At 37.8% G+C, this 20,332-nt stretch overlaps 1 protein-coding gene and 1 pseudogene across 5 annotated transcripts in view; both read right to left on the bottom strand.

Annotated features, from left to right (window-relative positions):
• The window catches only part of ANKRD31 (ankyrin repeat domain 31), a 134,875-nt gene that overhangs the window by 59,809 nt on the left and 54,734 nt on the right, over positions 1 to 20,332 (bottom strand). For all 4 annotated transcript variants that reach the window (XM_086323214.1, XM_086323216.1, XM_086323215.1 and 1 more), the window contains exons 12-17: positions 17,618 to 17,760; positions 9,517 to 9,661; positions 5,989 to 6,041; positions 3,498 to 4,998; positions 2,821 to 2,982; positions 502 to 639 (exon numbers count right to left, since the gene is read on the bottom strand). In XM_086323214.1, coding sequence (XP_086179340.1) covers positions 502 to 639; positions 2,821 to 2,982; positions 3,498 to 4,998; positions 5,989 to 6,041; positions 9,517 to 9,661; positions 17,618 to 17,760 — 2,142 coding nt within the window. The remainder of the gene's footprint in view (positions 1 to 501; positions 640 to 2,820; positions 2,983 to 3,497; positions 4,999 to 5,988; positions 6,042 to 9,516; positions 9,662 to 17,617; positions 17,761 to 20,332) is intronic.
• On the bottom strand, positions 15,935 to 16,491 carry LOC147365434 (cytochrome c oxidase subunit 7C, mitochondrial pseudogene; annotated as a pseudogene). The gene has a single exon (XR_015135549.1). The product of XR_015135549.1 is annotated as a cytochrome c oxidase subunit 7C, mitochondrial pseudogene (transcript).

Genomic DNA, 20,332 nt, shown 5'->3' with positions numbered 1-20,332 from the left:
ATTTCTCTTTAAAAAGACATGTGAACAATCAGTCTGAGTTTTTTCCCTCTGGAATTTCTTACACAAGTTTTTTTGTGTGTGTGTGCTTGAGAAAAATGTTAGAAGATCAACTTAAAAATGGAGCTTTAAGATAAAAACAAGACCTGGAAGAAAAAAAGGAATATTATCAAGAAATAAGAAAAGAAGGGACAGGGAAAGAATAAAATTTGGCATTCCCTATAAAGTTAGGTAATGATATTAAAGTCTCCAAGGAAAATGCCTAAAGCTTCTTTACTGAAAAATGAATGAAAATAAATGAATGCTCCCAAAGGTATATTAAAAGCTGTTTCAATGGATATTTTGGCAATTGGTGGGAACTGAGATAAACCATAAAATATTATAAAAAGAATTTTCAAAGTGAGCTTCTATATAACAGTCAGGATCAAAATGGGGGAGGGTGGGTGAAATGTATATATCAGTGAGTTCAAATTATAAAGACATTTACAACTTAAAAATCCAAACCTGCATTATCTTTTAGATTCACGTCTGCTCCAGATTCTATCAGAGCTTTCACCAGAGACAAATGTCCTCTTCTGGCAGCCAAATGAAGCCGGCTTTCCCCTGTGGCATTCCTCTTATCGATCCCAGATGTTTTCATTTCTGTAAATTTGCCAAGCAAAACTGAGTTTTCTGCCAAGTGCTGATTTTAATGAAGGATCTTAGAAAACACAAAGCAACTTCCTAAAAACATCCTAAAAAGGATGCACTACACAGAAAGTGAAAGTCGTTCCGTCATGTCCGACTGTTTGCAACCCATGGACTGTAACCCACCAGGCTCCTCTGTCCATGGAATTCTCTAGGCCAGAATACTGGAGTAGGGTGCCATTCCCTTCTCCAGGGGATCTTCCCAACCGAGGCATCGAATCCAGGTCTCCTGCACTGCACGCGGATTCTTTACCATTTGAGCCACCAGGGAAGTCCCACACAGAAACATACGTCAATTAATATTATAATTGCTGTTGCTATTTTAAAACACAATTTGTAAAGAAATGGTAGAGCATCTGAGCACATTAATTCATTCTAGCTGTTGTTCACTCTATCCTAAGCTTGACTGAAGTAAATAAGACTTGCTTCATTTCTATACTCGTTTCACTCAGTAGTCCATAATCCACTTTCCACGTTTATTCTCATATCTCAACGAGTGTGTTTCTGATGACAAAAGATGTCAAGAACCAAACTATGGCCTATTGAGCATTTCATTTTTCTTTCACAGAAAACTCAGTACAATATTATTATCTAAATATTTTTATTTCTTTTCCTTACATCAAAAGTTAGAAATACTAAAAATAATGAATTTTTTCCCTAAACTATGCTAAAATGATATACTAGAAGATATTTTTGTAATATTATATAAAGAAAATAGAAGACACTATCTCTTGAGTGGCCTGCAGCCTAGGGGAATGAGAGACATGTAAAAAATTACATTAAAATCTGATTAAGTGCTACCAGAGTAGCATATAACTAGTAGAAACATACTAGTTTCTTGTGGTTCTGGAGACCAGAAATCCAACACCAAGGTGTCAGCAGGGCTGTACTTTCTCTGGAAGTTGTAAGGAAGAATCCTTCCTTGCTTCCTCCAACTTAGCTTCTTTGGCTTTTGGCCACATTGTTCTTTTGTCTGGCTCTTCACATTATCTTCTCTTTCCTTGTGTGTCTCAAAGCTGACTCCATTTTTCTTTTATAAGGATACTTGTTAGATTTGGGTCCTATTTGGAAAATCCAGTACAATTTCCTCATCTCAAGGTCCTTAACTATATCTGCAAAGATTCTTCTTCTAAATAAGGTAATATTCACTCTTTTTTATATATATTAAATGCAACAGTATCACAGATTCCAGGGATTAGGATATGGACATAGGTTTTTTGGGGGGCCACTATTCAACCCACTATAGGAGGTATATATGCTGCTACTGCTGCTGCGAAGTCGCTTCAGTCGTGTCCGACTCTGTGCGACCCTATTAGACGGCAGCCCACCAGGCTCCCCCGTCCCTGGGATTCTCCAGACAAGAACATTGGAGTGGGTTGCCATTTCCTTCTCCAATGCGTGAAACTGAAAAGTGAAAGTGAAGTCGCTCAGTCGTGTCTGACTCTTAGCAACCCCATGGACTGCAGCCTATCAGGCTCCTCCGTCCACGGGGTTTCCCAGGCAAGAGTACTGGAGTGGGGTGCCACTGCCTTCTCCAGAAGTATGTATAAGAAGTGCTTTAGTTTACATGAGAAGGAGACAATGGGGAAAAGTTCAAAAAGGATGCCTAGTATTCCTACCTCTAACTCTATCAACTTTTTCTTACTAATCAACTTCACAGGGCTTAACATTTGACCTGAGGTAGTCCAGCCTATGGTTCACCACAGAACCAGCTCCAAGAACTACCAAAGAATAGTCATTTATCCATATTGTCAAACACTGACAAAAAGAAACTAGTGGCTATGCTTCTTTAATTTCCCTTATGTTAAAAGGGCTCAGTGAAAGTTCTAAGGGATCGGACACAATCCAGATCTGCTGCCCCGACTCAACCTCCTTGCTGTCTCTACTGTTTACCTTATCTCCTCTAACATAACAAATAGACAAAAATATGACAATATATTGGAAGACTAAGAGATTCTCAAGTGGTGTATTATAGTAAAACCACCTAACAAATAGAGCCAAAATAATCTTATAATTTAGTGAATGACTAAAAAATAAACAGTAAATATGAAAGTATATATAATTCTTTGAAGGAGAGTGGATTGCTAGGAGTGGTCATGCAAAAACCTTGTCCCTATATAGTACAGGAATACAAACCTTGGCTGCAGGTAGCTCTGGAGACATTTTTTCTTTTTCTGAAATTCTGAATTTTTTTGTGTGATTGGATGTGAGTAGGCATATGAATTTCTGAATCTGGTTTTTCTTTTTTCTCTTTACAGTTTCTTATAGTGTTTTCATCTCCATTGACAAATTCCTCACCTGAAAAAAAAAAAACATTTTTAAGTATCAGTGTTGTATTTCTCCTTACTGGTTATAGGACTAAGAAAGAGTCTATAATTGCTCCATGTTTCTGTTCCTTTCTAGACTGCTTTTTTATTTAAAGGAATGGAAGCCTTTAAAAATGTTTTCATACAACAAACGTAAATTAGTTTCCTGGATACAATTTCAACAGTGAATCACTAAAATCAATGGAGCTAACATTTTCCTGCTATGAAAATGTTGTTAGGTTTCTTGACATCAAGTAGGTGCTATATTAAAAAGAAAGCTAAAAACTCATAGAAATACTGTTTTTTTAACTTCTGTCAATATTAATTTAGCACCTTCTTTCAAAGAAAATACCATTACTTACCTAATTAATAATATCTCTAAATTGTGATCCACATGTCCTCATTCTGATCAGTTTGGGCAGAGGTTAAGTGAAATTCAGTTGGAAATTTCTATGAAATAACTAAATCTATAGGAAATGTGTACAAATTGAACACTACTACTAATACCTGGTTTGTGAGAAATCTCCTTCTCTTCTCTTTGACTAAGTTGTGAGATGTTGGTCAATTCTTCACTGTCAGTAGAATGAAAACCTATATTTTGTACGGCTTTGCTCTCTTGTCTTTTTTCAACTTTAGTTGTTTCCATTACTTGAAAAGGAACACCTCTGGATGAAGGCCTATTTGAAGGACTTGTTTCTTGGCCTGTGTCAGTATAATTCCTTTTAGTGTCTCCTTCCTTATTCACCTTTTCCACATGTAGATCTGTTTGATTCATTAAAGGAGTTAGTATGCTAGGGCTATAATCCTGAGGATTCTTGATTAGCTTCTCATGACTGGTCAACTCTGAAACTTCATGTGTCAAGACTGTCCCTATACAAGCCAGAGGAGTATGTTCAGGATTGCCATGTGAGTGATCAAAAGAAGTTCCACATGAACATTGTTCATAATTTGAAACATGTTCAAAAACTATTATATTATCTGAATTAGAAAAACTAACAGCTTCCTGTTGTGGAAGTATGGTTAGGCTGTCTTCTTTTAACTCATTTTCCTGTGGAAAATGGTCTTGAGAAAGTAAAAATTGTTGAAAATCCATTTCTTCTCTATTTGTTTTATTCTCTTTATAAGTATCATGGTTTTCGCAACCTGAAGAACTTATCACCTTTTTAGATATTACAGTCTCCTCAGAAGCACAGGAATCACCATGATCATCATTATTAAAGTTTTCCTTTATAAAGGATGGGGAAAATTTTTCCCACTTGAGGCTCTCATCTTTTTGACTTGAGTTACTGTTTTCATGAGATTTATAAGGGCTAATGTGCTCCTGGTCTTGGAGAGTATGAGGCTGCTGATCTGTAGTAACAAGTAGTAACTTGGTTTTTTCATGTAGAGAAAGTCCTAAGAGAGAAACAGCTTCAGCTTGGTCAATGGATTCTACTTCCATACATTTTATTTCTTGACTGTCTGATAAATCCAGGCTTTGAACATGTGTCTCTCTGGGAATTGAACAAGTTTCAACACCATTACGCAAACCATTGTTCAGGCCTGATAGAGCTTGGCTAAAAGGTTTACGTGACTTTTCTGGAAGGTCATCAAGGATTTGGAGAGCTTGTTGCTGACGAGTAACTGATCTGCTTATTCTTCTAGAAGAAGAGACAGCCACTGTCTTTCTTGGACTACTTTCTTGGCTTGTATCATCCACTTGAGTCCTTTTATGTTGTGTATTTCTTCTGCCTTTATCTTTAGACACACTTGTGCTGGGATCCTCAGCACTATGGAGATTGTCCTTTCTGAATCCTGTAGAGTGTATCTGGTTAAGAATTGATTGTTTCTGCTTGGATTTACCAATTCTCATGTTTGGGGAATCTTTTTGATAATGTTCATATATATCTGTATTTATAAATAAACTCTTCTTGCTTCCTTTATTGACTTCTACATGTTCTGGCTTCTGTCTGTTGGAATTTTCATCATAAACAAACCCACTGTGATTTTTAGAACTGAATTTTGGTTTCTATAGAAACAAAATACACAGTTTTAACTGTCAGCTGTAATTCTGCATTCAACTCATTCTGGATTGGAGAAAAAGAAAACTATTATTCCATTCAACCTTATAATTTGATCTAACCACAGGGCCTTATAATTTGATCTAACCACAGGGCCTGCTGGGATATATACAACCTGATATATATTTCAGAAAAAATAGACTAAAAGCAGGAAGACAAATGTAATAGATTCAAACTCCATGTATGTGCTAATTGTTATCTTTTCCTGTACATTTTAATTTGTACTTGCCAGTATTTTAGCACTATCAATCTTATTACTAAACATAATAAAAAATTTTAATCAAGCTAATCCATATAGGCTTTTAAAACAATCAGATAATTCCTTCACAAGGAATCTTTGTAACTCTGCTTTAAAACCACTCTCCTCTCCCATTTGTTATAGAGATAGAATTAAGTTTCTTCTTCTGGTATCTGTTAGCATCATAGGTAGGGTAGTGGAAGAAGGGATTTAAAAACAAAAGGACAGATATGCAACCAAGTAGGCGTGTACGGAAAGATTACTGTGGGCTGACAAGACTGAGACAGGGCCAGGGCTTCCTCTCACACATCACAACCTAAAGCATCAGATGGGAAATAACTGCCCACCACATAAAGTTTAACGGGCTGGATTAGCACCTTTGACTCTCATACTGTGCTCAGGCCAGAGGGAAGTCAACATGGCTGATAAACCTCATGGCTTTATAAAGAGGAGAAAGGAAGTAGGAATGGTTACCAATACATTAGTGTGCCCACATACACTACATTTACTCAACTGCTTCCCAAACTAACAGCCCAGAACCTTCTGAGTCTCATGTAATTATTCCAAAGTGTCTAAAAAGCAAAGGCGAAGTCACTGTTCCTGATGAATGCTTCAGCGGTCTTTCTTTCCCCTCCGATGAGCAATAAAATAACCCGCAGGTGTGCTCTATAAACACGTTCACTGCTGAACAGAGAGCTACCTTGTGCGGGTGTGCATCCTCTCCATCTGAGGGGTCAAGGCTATTCTTCTGAGCTGTAAACAAAAAGAGAAAATCAAAGAAAACAGCCTCCAGAGGTCAGACTCTAGGCTTTTAAAACCACAAGGCCTTTGCCATGAGCAAACCAAGTGGAAAAAATAAAATTATGGAAACACATTTTATTAAAATTGGCACATATAAAATTACATAATTTACGATTTCCATATTTATTATAAAACAAATACTATCTTGAGAGAGCTGAAAACACTTCTGTAGGAAAAGCAAAACAGACCCAACAACATAATGCTGAAGATGGGCACTGAACTAGGTATTTTTATATTCCCCACAGTTATACTCAGATATGCAAGTGTACAAGCTTTTATAAGGCAAAAATTCTTTCATAATGAATTGTATCATTATCACTTCCTAATACATCTGCTTACTAAAGTTGAATGATACATGATTAACATACAGAAATCCACTGCTTTTCTATACACTAATAGGGAACTATCAGAAAGAGAAAGCAAGGGAATTAAAAAAAAACGTACATTTACAATCTCACCAAAAAGAATAAAATACCAAGGAATAATCTTAACCAAGGAGGTGAAAGACTTATACTTTGAAAACTGTAAACATCAGTGAAGGAAACTGAAGATGATACACGGAAAAGAGAAGACATACTGTGTTCTTGGACTGAAAGAATACTGTTAAAATTTCCATACTACCCAAAGTAATCCACAGATCTAATGCAATCCCTATCAAAACAGTCACAGCATTTTTCGCAGAACTACAAGTAATCCTATAATTTATGCAAGACCACAAAAGACCCTGAACTGCCAAAGCAATCTAGAGAAAGATGAACAGAGCTGGAGGAATCATGCTCCCTGACTTCGGACTACACAAAACTACAGTAATCAAAACAGCATGGCGACGGTACAAACACAGACACAGATTGATGGGACAGACTAGAAAGTTCAGAAATAAACCAATGCAGTTATTTTCAACTAACCTGTGACAAAGGAGGCAAAAATACACAATGGATAAAAGAAAGTCTCTTCAATAAACGGTACCTAGGATAAGTCGTGAAACCGGACAGCTACATGTAAAAGAATGAAATTAGAACATTTTCTCACACCACATACAAAAATAAACTCAAAATGGATTAAAGACATAATTGTAAGAACAGAAACCACAAAACTTCCAACAGAGAACATGGGCAGGATGTTCTTTGAAATAAATCATTGTAATATTTAATATTATTTTGGATCTGTTTCCTAAGGAAACAAAGGAAATGAAATAAAAGATAAACAAATGGGACCTAATAAAACTGAAAAGCTTTGCATAGCAAAGGAAATCACTGGCAAGACAAAAAGATGACCTACTAAATGGAAGAAAATATTTGCAAATGATATGACCAATAGAGGTTAATATCCAAAATATATAAACAATTCATAAAATGCAATATAAAACAAAAAACTAAAAAAATGGGCAGAAGACGTGAATAGACATTTTTCCAAAGAAGATATACAGATACCTAACAGGCACATGAAAAAATGTTCAACAGTAATAATCATCAGAGAAATACAAATCAAAACCGCATTGAGATGTTACCTCACACCTGTCAAAATATCTATCATCAAAAAGTCTACAAACAACAAAAGTTGTTAAGGATTTGTAGAAAAGGGATCCCTTGTACACTGTTGGTGGAAATGTAAATTGCAGCCACTATGCACCGACTCAATGGACATGAGTTTGAGCTGGGAGACAGTGAAGGACAGAGAAGCCTGGTGCGCTGTAGTTCATGGGGTCGCAAAGAGTTGGACATGACTTAGTGACTGAACAACAACAACAACAATGGAAAACAGTATGGAGACATGGAGACTTCTCCAAAAACAAAAAGTAGAGCTAAGATATGACTGGACTTCCTTGGTGGCACAGTGGATAAGAATCCACCTGCCAATGCAGGAGACACAGTCTGATCCCTGGTCTGGGACGATTCCACATGCTGTGGAACAACTAAGCCCGAGGGCCACAACTACTGTGTCCATGCTCTGGAGCCTGTGAGCTGCAACTACTGAGCCTGTGCACCGCAACGAGTGAAGCCCGAGAGCCCACACGCTACAGCTACGGAGCCGGCACACTGCAACTGCTGAAGCCCAAGCACCTACAGCCAGTGCTCTGCAACCAGAGACGTCTCCGCAGTGAGAAGCTCGTGCACCACAAGGAAGAGCAGCCCCTGCTCTCCACAACTAGAGAAAGCAAATGAAGACCCACTGCAGCCAAAAATAAAATTAATTAATTAAAAAAAAAGAAACCATGACATGACCCAGTAATTAAACTGCTAGATGTATCTCCAAAGAAAATGAAAACATGAATTCAAAAAGATACTAGCATCCCCATGTTCATAGTAGCATTATATATAATACCAAAGATATGGAAACAACCTAACTGTCCACAGCAGATGAATGGATAAAGAAGATGGAGTATATATTCATGCAATGGGATACTGCTCAACCATAAAAAAGAATGAAATTCTGCCATTTGCAACAACCCAGAAGGTATTATTCTTGGTGAAATAAGAGAAGGACAAATACTCTATATTACCACTTATATGTGGAATGTAAAAATATAAATCAATGTATAAACAGAAACAGACTCACAGATACAGAGAACAAAGTAAAAGTTACCAGTGGAGAAAGGCAAGAGGGGCAAAAAAAAAAGGTTTGGGAATTAAGAGATACAAAATACTTTGTATAAAATAAATAAGCACAGGGATATAGCCATTACTTTGCAATAACTTTAAATGGAGTATAACATATAAAAATACTGAATCACTACATTGTATACCTGAAACTAACATAATATTGTAAATCAATTATACTTCAATAAAATATAAACGATTCTTATATAATCTTTTTGAAAGTGAAGTTTAACTTAACTGATCCTTTGCTGTTTAACTTACCAGTGTAATAATGAATGACAACGCAAAAGTATAGCCATAAGAAAATATTCTTAAGGAATGAAAGTTAACAATCCTGGCCATATTCATTGAAAAAGATACAGCCAAGCATAAGTCACAACTTATAACTCATGTTATTCTGTCAATGGATTATGGGGGGAAAACCCAGAACTGTATAAAAGTTTTCTGTTTGCAATGCATATCCTGGGGAAAAGTACATTTAGTGTTATCTTTCTAGTTCCTTCAGAGTTCTTCCATTTGGTGCCTTTGCAAACAAGTCAGTGTGCTCTACTAATGGAATGAAGCGAAATTTCCTCAAAATTTCTGAGGAAAATCAATTTAATTTCTATAATTCTAAGCTTGATTTCTATAACTCTCTACTAAGGATGACATGGTTGGATGACATCACTGATTCAATGGACCTGAGTCTGAGCAAATTCCAGGAGACAGTGACAGACAGGTTAGCCTGGCGTGCTGCAGTTCATGGGGTCACAAGGAGTCGCACACGACTGAGCGCCTCAACAGCAACTGCTGACATGATGAACAGATGTAATAGAGCAGTTTAAGTTTACCTGATGCAAGACGGTTTCGATGTTTAGGAACAAATCTCTCAAGGAGACGCATCATACGTGAGTCTTTGGCTTCATCTAAAGCACACTTTCCATTATCATTTCTAAATAAAGGATCTGCTCCATTCAAAAGAAGTAACTCTGCCACCTAGAGGAAGATTGTTTTATGTGAGGAGCCCAGACAAAAAGTATATTATTATTATAAATGTATGCTAGCATACAACTGTAAGCAACATCAAATATTTCTTTCCAAATATTTGGAATTTACCAACCATACAGAGTTTGGGTTTACCTGTAACATCGTTGCCCAACAACAAAAATCAATGTAACCACTACTGAATCATAATTTGTTGATGTACATATGACTTCTCTTACCAGGAAAAGAGACAGGAAGCAAGGAAGAGGGAAGAAAGCAGGGAGGGTGGGTGGCAGAATGTCTATGGTTTGGCTGATGATGAAATGGAGCTAGCATATATACTGGGAACTTGAATTACATTCTGGGAACCTGAATTACATTAACAGGTTCCAGGAGATAGTATGTCTTCTACACATACCTTTGCTGCTGCTCCTCCTCCTCAGCGTCAGAGAGAAACCAGGAAACTGTTACTACTCCTCAAGTAGCCTCCTTTATGAAGCACTCCCTGACCTCCTCACCCACTGATGCCCTAGAGAAAAATGACCTCTTCCTTCTTTTATGTACATATTTTATGTCCAATATATGCTATATTATATTATACTCACCTCTTATACCTCTCGCTTATATTTCAAGTTTTTTAGGGTGGGACTCTGTTTTTCTTTTAAAATTAATATTTTTGGGTAGAAAATAAATATGGTTCAGAATACAGAAGGCTCAGAGAAACAGACAATAAAAACTAAGTTTCCCTTCTCTACCCTTGTACATCAGTCATCTAATTATTTCTTCTAAGTTAGCTCTAGTTACAGTTTCCCCTGAATTTTCCCAGTGTCTAGTCCAACAGATATATATGTGTATATCATAAATGTGTATATATGTTGTTTCTTACACAAGTGGGCCTATAATACGTACATTTTTCTGTGCTTTAGCTTCTTTCCTGCCTACCCTACCCTGCATCAGACTCTGAAAACTGTTTCAAATCAGATAGATTGAACTTCCTCATTCTTTCTAGCAGCTGAGTAATAATTTACTTTTTAATATACCTATATGAATGTATTAATGCTTCAATTTAGAAGACTCTTGAGAGTCCCTTGGACAGCAAGGATCTCAAACCAGTAAATCCTAAAGGAAATCAATCCTCAATATTCATTGGAAGGACTGATGCTGAAGCTGAAGCTCCAAAGCTTTGGCCACCTGATACGAAGAGCTGACTCACTGGAAAAGATCCTGATGCTGGGAAAGACTGAATGCAGGAGGAAAAGTGGATGACAGAGGATGAGATGGTTGGATGGCATCACTGACTCTCAATGGACATGAGTTTGAGCAAAGTCTGAGAGATGGTGGAGGACAGGGGAGCCTGGCATGCTACAGTTCATGGTGTCAAAGAGAGTCAGACATGACTGAGCAACTCAAAAACAACAACCCTACTAATGGATATTTAAGTTGCTTCCAAGTTTTCACAACAGATATATGTCTTAATCATCTTTATATTCCCAGTGTCTATTTCAGTATCTGGAAAAGACTGTATGTTTAATAAATGCTGTTTAATAAAAGAATGAATGTTGGTCTAGGAGGATGTGTGGAACAAGCTTTAAAGAACATTATACTAAAAGAAGCCTAGATTTCCATGTAAATGTCTAGAATGAGAGATAGGTCAGAATTTCTATAAATTTTAAGCATATAAAAATTATATACATATATACTTATATCTATATATATTTAATATGTATTTCCTTTTACATATATGTATTTCCTTTTACAAAAAAGCATTCTACAAGAGAAAAGTGCCCCATCACACACAGGGATAATATAAGCCAAATCCTTTAAAAATTAAGATTCAGAAACTTGATGATTCTGCTTTTCAAACAACTTTGTTATGGGAGTTTAAAGCTAGGTAAGAGGATTGAAAGTAATAGTAGGTATAATTAAATCTATAATTCATATGCCTAGATCTGCACATACTGTTCAGCAATACAAATAGAAAGCATATTGCTTTCTTTCAGGAAAAGTAATTCCATAAGTTTGTTTATCTCTGGAGGTTTTATGTCAAATAATAAAGCATGCAGTATGAGAGTATCTGAGGGTCAAGGAACATGAAAAGGAAGACAGGAGGAAGGGAAGAGAGCCTCACTTCTCTGGAGATCCGGATGGTTGCCCTAAGCGAGGGAATACATTACTTTGGCAGTCTCTGTTTTATCCACTGCCTAGTGGATACTCTCTATCCATGTACTCTATGGACACCAACTATCCACATTTACCAATTTCCTCTATAGCCTGCTATCAGGACTTCTGAAGCCTACTTATATTACACACTCTTTAACTTAAAAAACTCTCTCTCTTCTCATCAAATGGCAGTAAATAAGTTATTTCCATGGAGTTTTTAACCCTGTATTTTAAACCTGCATTTGATTCTATATTAGTTACCTGTTGCTACCTGACAAGTTACCCCAAAACTCAGTAGCTTAATAATAAATATTTATAATCTCATGGTTCTGTGGGTCAGGAATTTGGGAGTGGTGGAGGTGGTTAGTTCTGCCTTGGGGCCTCTCAGGAGGTTGTAGTCAAGAGGCTGGCTGGAGATACAATCATCTAGAAGCTTGACAGCACCTGGAGGATCTGTTTCTAAGATGGCTCACTCATGTGGCTCTGGGCAGGAAAAGGCTCAGCGCGCTGCCAGAGCACCTCGCCATGGAGCTGCCTGAGTGGCTACTTGATATGACATCTGGCTTCCTTCAGCTGTTGAACGAGTGGCTGACAGAACAAGGAAGACGCCACGATAGCTTTCAACCGGGTCTCAGAAGTCATATGATGTGTTACTTCTGCCACATCCTATTTGTTAGAAGCAATTCACTGAAACTGCAGCCCACACTCCTGAGGAGAAGACTCAGGTTCCACCTTTCAGACAGAAGAGTGTTAAAGAACTTGTGGCTATTTTAAGGCCACCACATATTCTTAACTGGAACAAGCAGAGCCATTTCAGTAAGTGGCTGGCCTCACAATCTCCACTTATTTAATTCATCAAACAGTAGACCCCTGAAGGAAATACTTCTACTGAGAGCTTGCCTGTGGCTTTTCACCTTCAACAATATTATTGAATCTAGTGCTTCTCCTTCTAAAATCAGCTGACTTCTGTATTGCTGAACCACTCTGACTCCATCTTGTCAGCTCTACTTTAGTCCTTCCCCTCTCCTTTCTGCATGACTGCACTTTAGCCTACTCATAAGGAATGTGCTCAAGCCAGATAAATTCACTAACAACTTTGCCTTCATCAGATGTGGAAGCTGAAAGAACGCCTTTTGCTGATGCAGATGGTTAATGGTCATGAGACCCAGGAGGAGGAAAACTCTCCATTCCAGTCAGTGCGGATGTGCTTCTCACTTGGTGGTCAGATTCTAATTTTAGCTCTGGCCCCTTGAAATCCCCCTGGACTCCTTTCTGTGGTGTAGAGCACAACTGTGCATGCCTCTGGATTGCTCTCTGCCCAATCTTGCCAGTATATAAGTTATCCACAATAAACTTCATGATTGCACTGTATGGAACTGCTTTGTTAATAAAGCTCTGTTTTACAGACTCAAAGTTCCTCTAAGTTTGGAGGATATTATTTCATATCTCTTCCTTCCAATAAATCCCTTGTGTAAGAAGCCAATAAGACAGAGAATAAAATTCTTTCAAGTACTTGAAAAGCCAGTATTTTGACTATACATTCCTAATGGGGTATAAACAAAACAAAAAGCTTCATTAGTAGTTCCATTGTTATTACTATTGTTAATAACAGAAATATCACTAATAGTAATATTGTAAATAAAATGTACAATAAAGAAATAAGTTAATATATTAAGAAACAAATGCTTAGCATAAAAGAAAAAGAGATACAAGTAAAAAATAAAGTTATTATTAATCTATAATATTAAGTTTGAAATGGAAATACCAGTAAGAACTCATGATTTTTCTTTCTAAAAGTATGATTTCATGGAAAATGCCTAAAAACAATAACATCCAATAGCAATGAGCACACCTCGCACCCAAACTATGGTCTCTAAATAGATTTTCCATTAAAACAGCCATTTACAGAAAATACGGGAAGAAACCATAAAAATCAGTCAAATCCAGAATTTCGGAAACCCCAACCAACAAATTACCCAGGCTCCAGAAGAGACAAAACACAGGAAGAAATGTTTTAGATTAAAACATACTTGAGACATAAAAAACACATGTAGTACATAGACCCTGACAGATCCTCATTCAAACAAAACTTTTAATAAAAACCACTTTTAGATAATTTGGGAAAATTTGAATATGGACTGGGTAGTATTAAATGGTATTAACAAATAAGTTTTATTAGGTAAGATGATTTAAAAAATGTGGGTGTGAGAAAAAAGTCCTTATCTGTTAGAGATGCAGGTACAAGTATTTATCGGTAAAATGGTACGATGTCTGGAATTCAAAAAAAATACTCCCAACAATGACAAAACACTATCCATGGTCCTGCCTACTATGTGGTATGACTTTCTATAGTACAATAGAATAAACAATCAAACATTATAAGATAGCTCACTCCAGACACAAATGGAATGGATAACCAACATGTCTGGGGATATCTTTTTAATATCTGTGAATCCTAATAACACAGTCAATGAACCTCTAATTCAACATCTCAAATACATATCACAAGCATGCTCCATCAAATAAAAGCTTGCTGCTGCTGTTGCTGCTAAGTCACGTCAGCGTGTCCGACTCTGTGAGACCCCATACACAGCAGCCCACCTGGGATTCCTCTGTCCCTGGGATTCTCCAGGCAAGAAAACTGAAGAAAAGCTTGCTAAAACTGCGATACCTTATATCAACTTGTCATGCCATTTCCTTCACAAATTAAGCCTAATAAAGGAGGATCAAGGTCAGTCTGACATGATGTGTTCTTAGCGATGTCTGCTTATGCTCAAAGATCATTATGCCTGCCTAAATGTCTCCCGCTGTATGTTTAATAATTTATCCCAGATTTTTCTAAGTAACCACAGTAAGCTGATCATCTTAAATTCACAAATTCTACTTTTTCCACACACTTAAAAGAATGTATTTAAGTGTTGTTGCTGTTGTTGTTTAGTTAGTAAGTCATGTCCAATTCTTCGCAACCTCATGGACTGCAGCATGCCAGGCTCCTCTATCCTCCACTATCTTCTGAAGTTTGCTCAGATTCATGTCCACTGAGTTGGTGATGCAATCTAACCATCTCATCTTCTGCTGCCCCCTTCCTTTGCCTTCACTCCTTCCCAGCATCAGGGTTTTTTCCGATGGGCTGGCTCTTCGAATCAGGTGCCAAAGTATTGGAGCTTCAGCATCAGTCCTTCCAATGAATAATCAGGTTGATTTCCTTTAGGATTGACTGGTTTGATCTCCTTGCAGTCCAAGGGACTCTCAAGAGCCTTCTCCAGCATCACAATTCAAAAGCATCAATTCTTTGATGCTCAGCCTTTTTTATGGTACTTGACTACTGGAAAAACCATAGCTTTGACTCTACGGACCTTTGTCGGCAAAGGGATCTTTCTGCTTTTTAATATGCTATGTAGGTTTGTCATAGCTTTCCTTCCAAGGAACAAGCATTTAACTTCATGGCTGTAGTCACAGTCCACAGTGATTTTGGAGCCCAAGAAAAAAAAATCTGTCACGGATTCTACTTTTCCCCCCATCTATTTGCCATGAACTGATGGGACTGGATGCCATGATCTTAGTTTTTTAAATGTTGAGTTTTAAGCCAGCTTTTTCACTCTCCTCTTTCACCCTCATTAAGAGGCTCTTTAGTTCCTCTTCCTTTTCTGCCATTAGAGTGGTATCATCTGCTTATCCGAAGTTGTTGACATTTCTCCCAGCAATCGTGACTCTAGCTTGTGATTTATCCAGCTCAGTATTTCACATGATGTACTCTGCATAGAAGTTGAATAAACAGGGTGACAATATACAGCCTTGATGTATTCCTTTCCCAATTTTGAACCCGTCAGTTGTTCCATGTCTGGTTTTAACTGTTGCTTCTTGACCTGCATACAGTTTTCTCAGTAGACGGTAAGGTGTTCTGGTATTTCCATCTCTTTAAGAATTTTCCAGTTTGTTGTGATCCACACAGTCAAAGGCTTCAGTGTAGTCAATGAAGCAGATGTTTTTCTGGAATTCCCTTGCTTTCCCCATGACCTAACGACTGTTGACAATTTGATCTCTCGTTCCTCTGTCTCTTTGAAAACACAGCTTATACACTCAGAAGTTCTCAGTTCACATACTATTGAAGCCTAGCTTGTAGGATTTTTTTTTTTTATGCTATAAGTTTATTTACGAACATATCTAGGATGCTGAATTCAAGGGATTGATCCTTTTAAGAGACTGCACCTCTTAATATGCTCCTCTTCCTATCTGTCTCATGGATTACTTTTTAAGCAGTTGGTGTCTTACTATAAAGAAAGGTGCAGCAAATCCAGACCCAAAGAACAAAGTCATCATAGCTAGTAATCTCCACTTGTTTTCCACTGAAAATGGTATATTCTTCCCTGGACCCTCCTCATAGTGGCTCCAACGAACCACTGAGGTTGTGAACCTCCGGATGCTCTGTCCCAACACAGCACTGTTGGACGCTCTACAAAAGATCCAGAGACCGGAGGCGGAAGAAATGGCGGCTGCAAACCTACCGCTCCTTGCCTCACGACCTTGCTCCTCCAACTGCCTCTTGTAGGATTTTGAGTATAACCTTCCTAGCACATGAAATGAGCTCAACTGCATCTCTTCTAAGAGATTCTTGCCTACAGCCTTCCCCAGCTCTACCTGTGGCAGGTATTTCTTCTGGAGAAACACAGAACAGATCTTCCTTAGCCCTCTTCCCTACTCTAGAGGTTTTAAACCCAGAAGCAACTTCCACCACTTTAAGTAAACAATAAACTATTTTCAGGAAATGCCTCAGCCCGATGCAGTCCCTGGACCAGAAAAAAATGCCTAGGAAGCTCAGAGTACATATGATAAAGCATTTGTGCCAGTCTTAATTAACAGTTCCATAATTGTGGGCTTCCCAGGTAGCACTAGTGGTAAAGAACACAGCTGTGAATGCAGGGGACGTAAGAGACCTGGGTTCGATCCCTGGGTCGGGAATATCCCTAGAGGAGGGCATGGCAACCCACTCCAGTTTTCTTGCCTAGAGAATCCTATGGGCAGAGGAGCCTGGTGGACTACAGTCCATAGGGTTGCAGAGTCAGACATGACTGAAGCGACTTAGCATTCACGTACCATTACTCTAGTTACTATTAACCAACATATATGGAATTATATTATAACCATTGGTACCTCTGTGCTGGTGTGTACTGGTTGGTCATTAAACCTGAGAGGTTCTCATGTCTTAGTCTGATTTTGAAAGTAACAATAGACTACAAAAAGCTGTGAGCCTGCTGCGACCCTATCATTGCATAACATACTAAGAAGGAAATGTTCTTCTAGAGCCTGTAAGGGTGTCCCTGGTGACTCAAGCACTAAACAATCTGCCTGCAGTGAAGGAGACCCGGGTTTGATCCCTGGGTGGGGAAGATCCTCTGGAGGAGGAAATGGCAACCCACTCCAGTGCTCTTGCCTGGAGAATCCCATGAACAAAGGAGCCTGACGGGTTACAGTCCACCGGGTCGAAAAGAGTTGGACTCGACTGAAGTGACTCAGCATGTGCACACAGAGCCTATAAAGTACTATACAAAAAGAGTCCTAAGGAAGTTGAAAAAATACTATGTACAACCAAAATACACATCATGTAGTTATTAAAAGTAACATGTAAAACTGGATCTGCCATATTAGGCACAACCAATCCATCACAGTAATATTTTATTATAAATTCTGAGTACTGATTAGCAGAATGAACTGAAACTGAATCCCTATCTGTTTTTCTATTGTTTTCCCAGAGGTTTTTAATAGTTGCAGAGTGTAGTGTTTTCTCTGCAAACGAAAGAATTACAGTACCTGATAATGTCCATTAATCACAGCATCATGTAGGGGAGTGATCTGGTACATTCCTCTGATATTCACATCTGCTCCACCTTTTAACAGTGCACTTACTGTCTGATAAAACCCTCCTAAACTAGCTTCATGAAGTGCTGTCCAACCTATGACACAAAAAAGTAATGGTGTTTGTTATATTTGGCATCTTAATAATGTCTGTGCTTGCCCTTAAAATAAGAACTCTAAGTTGTTGCTTTAAAAATATTTTGGCTATATGAAACAAGATAATCTCACCATGAAGCAATCTGTATTATTTGCAGATTCAATTCAAATTTTTATTAAAACTCCTACCCTTAACACTGTTGGTATTAATATGGAAAAATATGAAAACAGTAAAAAATTTGAAAACACTCCTGCCCCCCTCAAATAAAAAGGCTGTAAGGAGGGGGGTCATTATTAGCTCATAGAGAATGCTGGTTGCAGGTTACTTTTCTGCAGAGAAAAGGGAAAAAAGCCTTATTCGTAGCTCAAGGTACTTTCGTTAAAGTAACCCAGCCAGCAGGACCTCACAGAAGTCAGTTTAAAAGTTGACTCTTGAACTTTGCAGGTCTATCTTATATACAGATTTCTTTCCAACAGTAAATACTACGCTATCACATAATCTGAGGTCATTGAAGGAGAAACCATGAATAGGGAGAGCTAACTATAATTTATACTCAGATTTTTTACCACAATGAGAGTCAGGACCCTAACTCCCACACTATTCAAGGGTCAACTGTATAATTTTTTCTCCCAATTTGCAAAAAGTTAGTTACAGTAATTCAACTAACATACTACAAAGTGCTCCAAGAATACCAGTCATCCAGATAAATCTTTCTGTTAGTCAGACACAATGATATAAGTCAAAGATATCTATTAAACTCCAAAATAACAAATCTTTTATTATCTCCCCAAACTGCAAGTTGGGAGATCCTCAAGCAAACTTTTTTTCTTTTTAAAAATGTAACTATCTTGGAGGAAATTTCCTCAAAGCTTTCTGAGAGGACAGATTTCCTATAAAGACAATACAATTGAACACATTTGTTTAAAAAAATTCCATGTCATAATGATATTAGTTGTATGATCTAATGCAGCAACTGTTAACACCCACAGAGATATGCAGTGCACCTTCTTCTGTATTACAGTCCTCAACAATTTTGCTCCTCATTTTTAATGTTTTTATGTGTCTCTTGCCTTGTTGTTGGCTTAAACTTCTTGCTATTATCAATATCCTGGCCTGAGTCAATCTTTTCAGTTCTAATGTGTCATAAGCTTAGGAATCTGTGTAAAATAATCCTCAATTCATTGATCTGACAGGGTTTTAGCAAAGAAGCTTTATTAGATCTATTTTGGGTATTCAGAGTTTATTTTCAGGCTATTTCATGGTTGTCACCATTGGTTTTGATAGGTAAAGAATTATTGAAGTAGGTTTTCTTTTTTAAATCAAAGACAAAAATATCACAAAATGTAAATGAGGACTTATGAAATGCAAATGTTACCTATGAAAAGATAATTGGGTATACTACATTTTATGTGCACTTAAGTCTTTATCGGATTGTATCAAAAAATAAATATATTTTAACCTTTCTAGTAGATACTGTGTATTTTTTTGTTTCCACAGTATTTGGTGCAGAGGAGGCATATGGTAAAAGCTCACTACATTGAACCAATATGTTATAAGGAGGCCATACATCTCTTGTCAGTAGTTCTTGAACTTTAATGAGAATATAAATCACCTAGGGAGGGACTTCCCTGGTGGTGCAGTGGCTAAGACGCTGCACTCCCAGCACAGGGGTCCTGGGTTTGAGCCTGGTCAGGGAACTGGATCCCGCACATTGCAACCAAAGACGCTGTGTGTGCAACCAAAGATCCCTCAGGCCGCAATGAAGATTAAAGACCCCACGGGCCACGACAAAGACCCTGTGCAGCCAATAAATGAGTGGACACTGAAAAAACCATCTAGGGAAGCTAGAGCTCTAGATTTAGCCTAAAGATTTTGACTGTGATTTTCAGTGATTTTGTGTGTGTGCTTCAGTAAAGGTTAAATTTTAAACAAATATTGTAGGTGACTGATAGGAAAATGGCTTATGGACAACCTTTTGCAAACCCTGCTCTCTGCAATTCTGTGAGACATGGTAGTCAGAAGTAGTAAGGTCAGAGTAAGATGCCAACTGAGAAGAAAAAGTAGAAAACAGGGGAGTTCAAAAGTCTGGAAAATATGGACAGGTAAGGAATTCATGAAAGTCACAGAAGTACATGGGGCAGTGAGGAGAAGGTGTATACTGCCAAGCAAAAGACAAGTAGGGAATAGCAACCAAGGATGCTAATAATGGCACAGGAAAGAAAAAAAAAAAAAGGTTAATGAACAGAAACCTGTAAAGATTGATGTTTGGGAAATCCATAAATTCCAGTTGGAGGCACGCAGAACTACTCCTGAACCTAAGAAGCACACAGAGACTTAACAGAAAGAACCATGTGTTTCTCAAAATCAAAGAAGCAAGTGCTCTGGCTAGCAAGTAAGGATCCATGGTTTAGGGTTACAAGACCATGATAGATGAACTGGTTACGAGACTTAGAATAACAGTCTTTAAAGCTCTGATTGATTATAGTACAAACCCAGGTCCTGCTAAAGTAAGTTCTGGGGGAACACTTGTATCACCTGCTTATCTGTGGATTGTGCCGCCGATCTCTGTGTAT

The sequence above is a fragment of the Bos grunniens genome, chromosome 10 (assembly GCF_055505025.1).
Source record: "Bos grunniens cultivar Pamir isolate PY7600 chromosome 10, Bosgru_T2T1.0, whole genome shotgun sequence".
In the NCBI taxonomy this organism is placed as follows: Eukaryota; Metazoa; Chordata; class Mammalia; order Artiodactyla; family Bovidae; genus Bos; species Bos grunniens.
The sequence above is the reverse complement of the archived record's forward strand: the minus strand, read 5'-3'. Positions and strand labels throughout refer to the sequence as shown.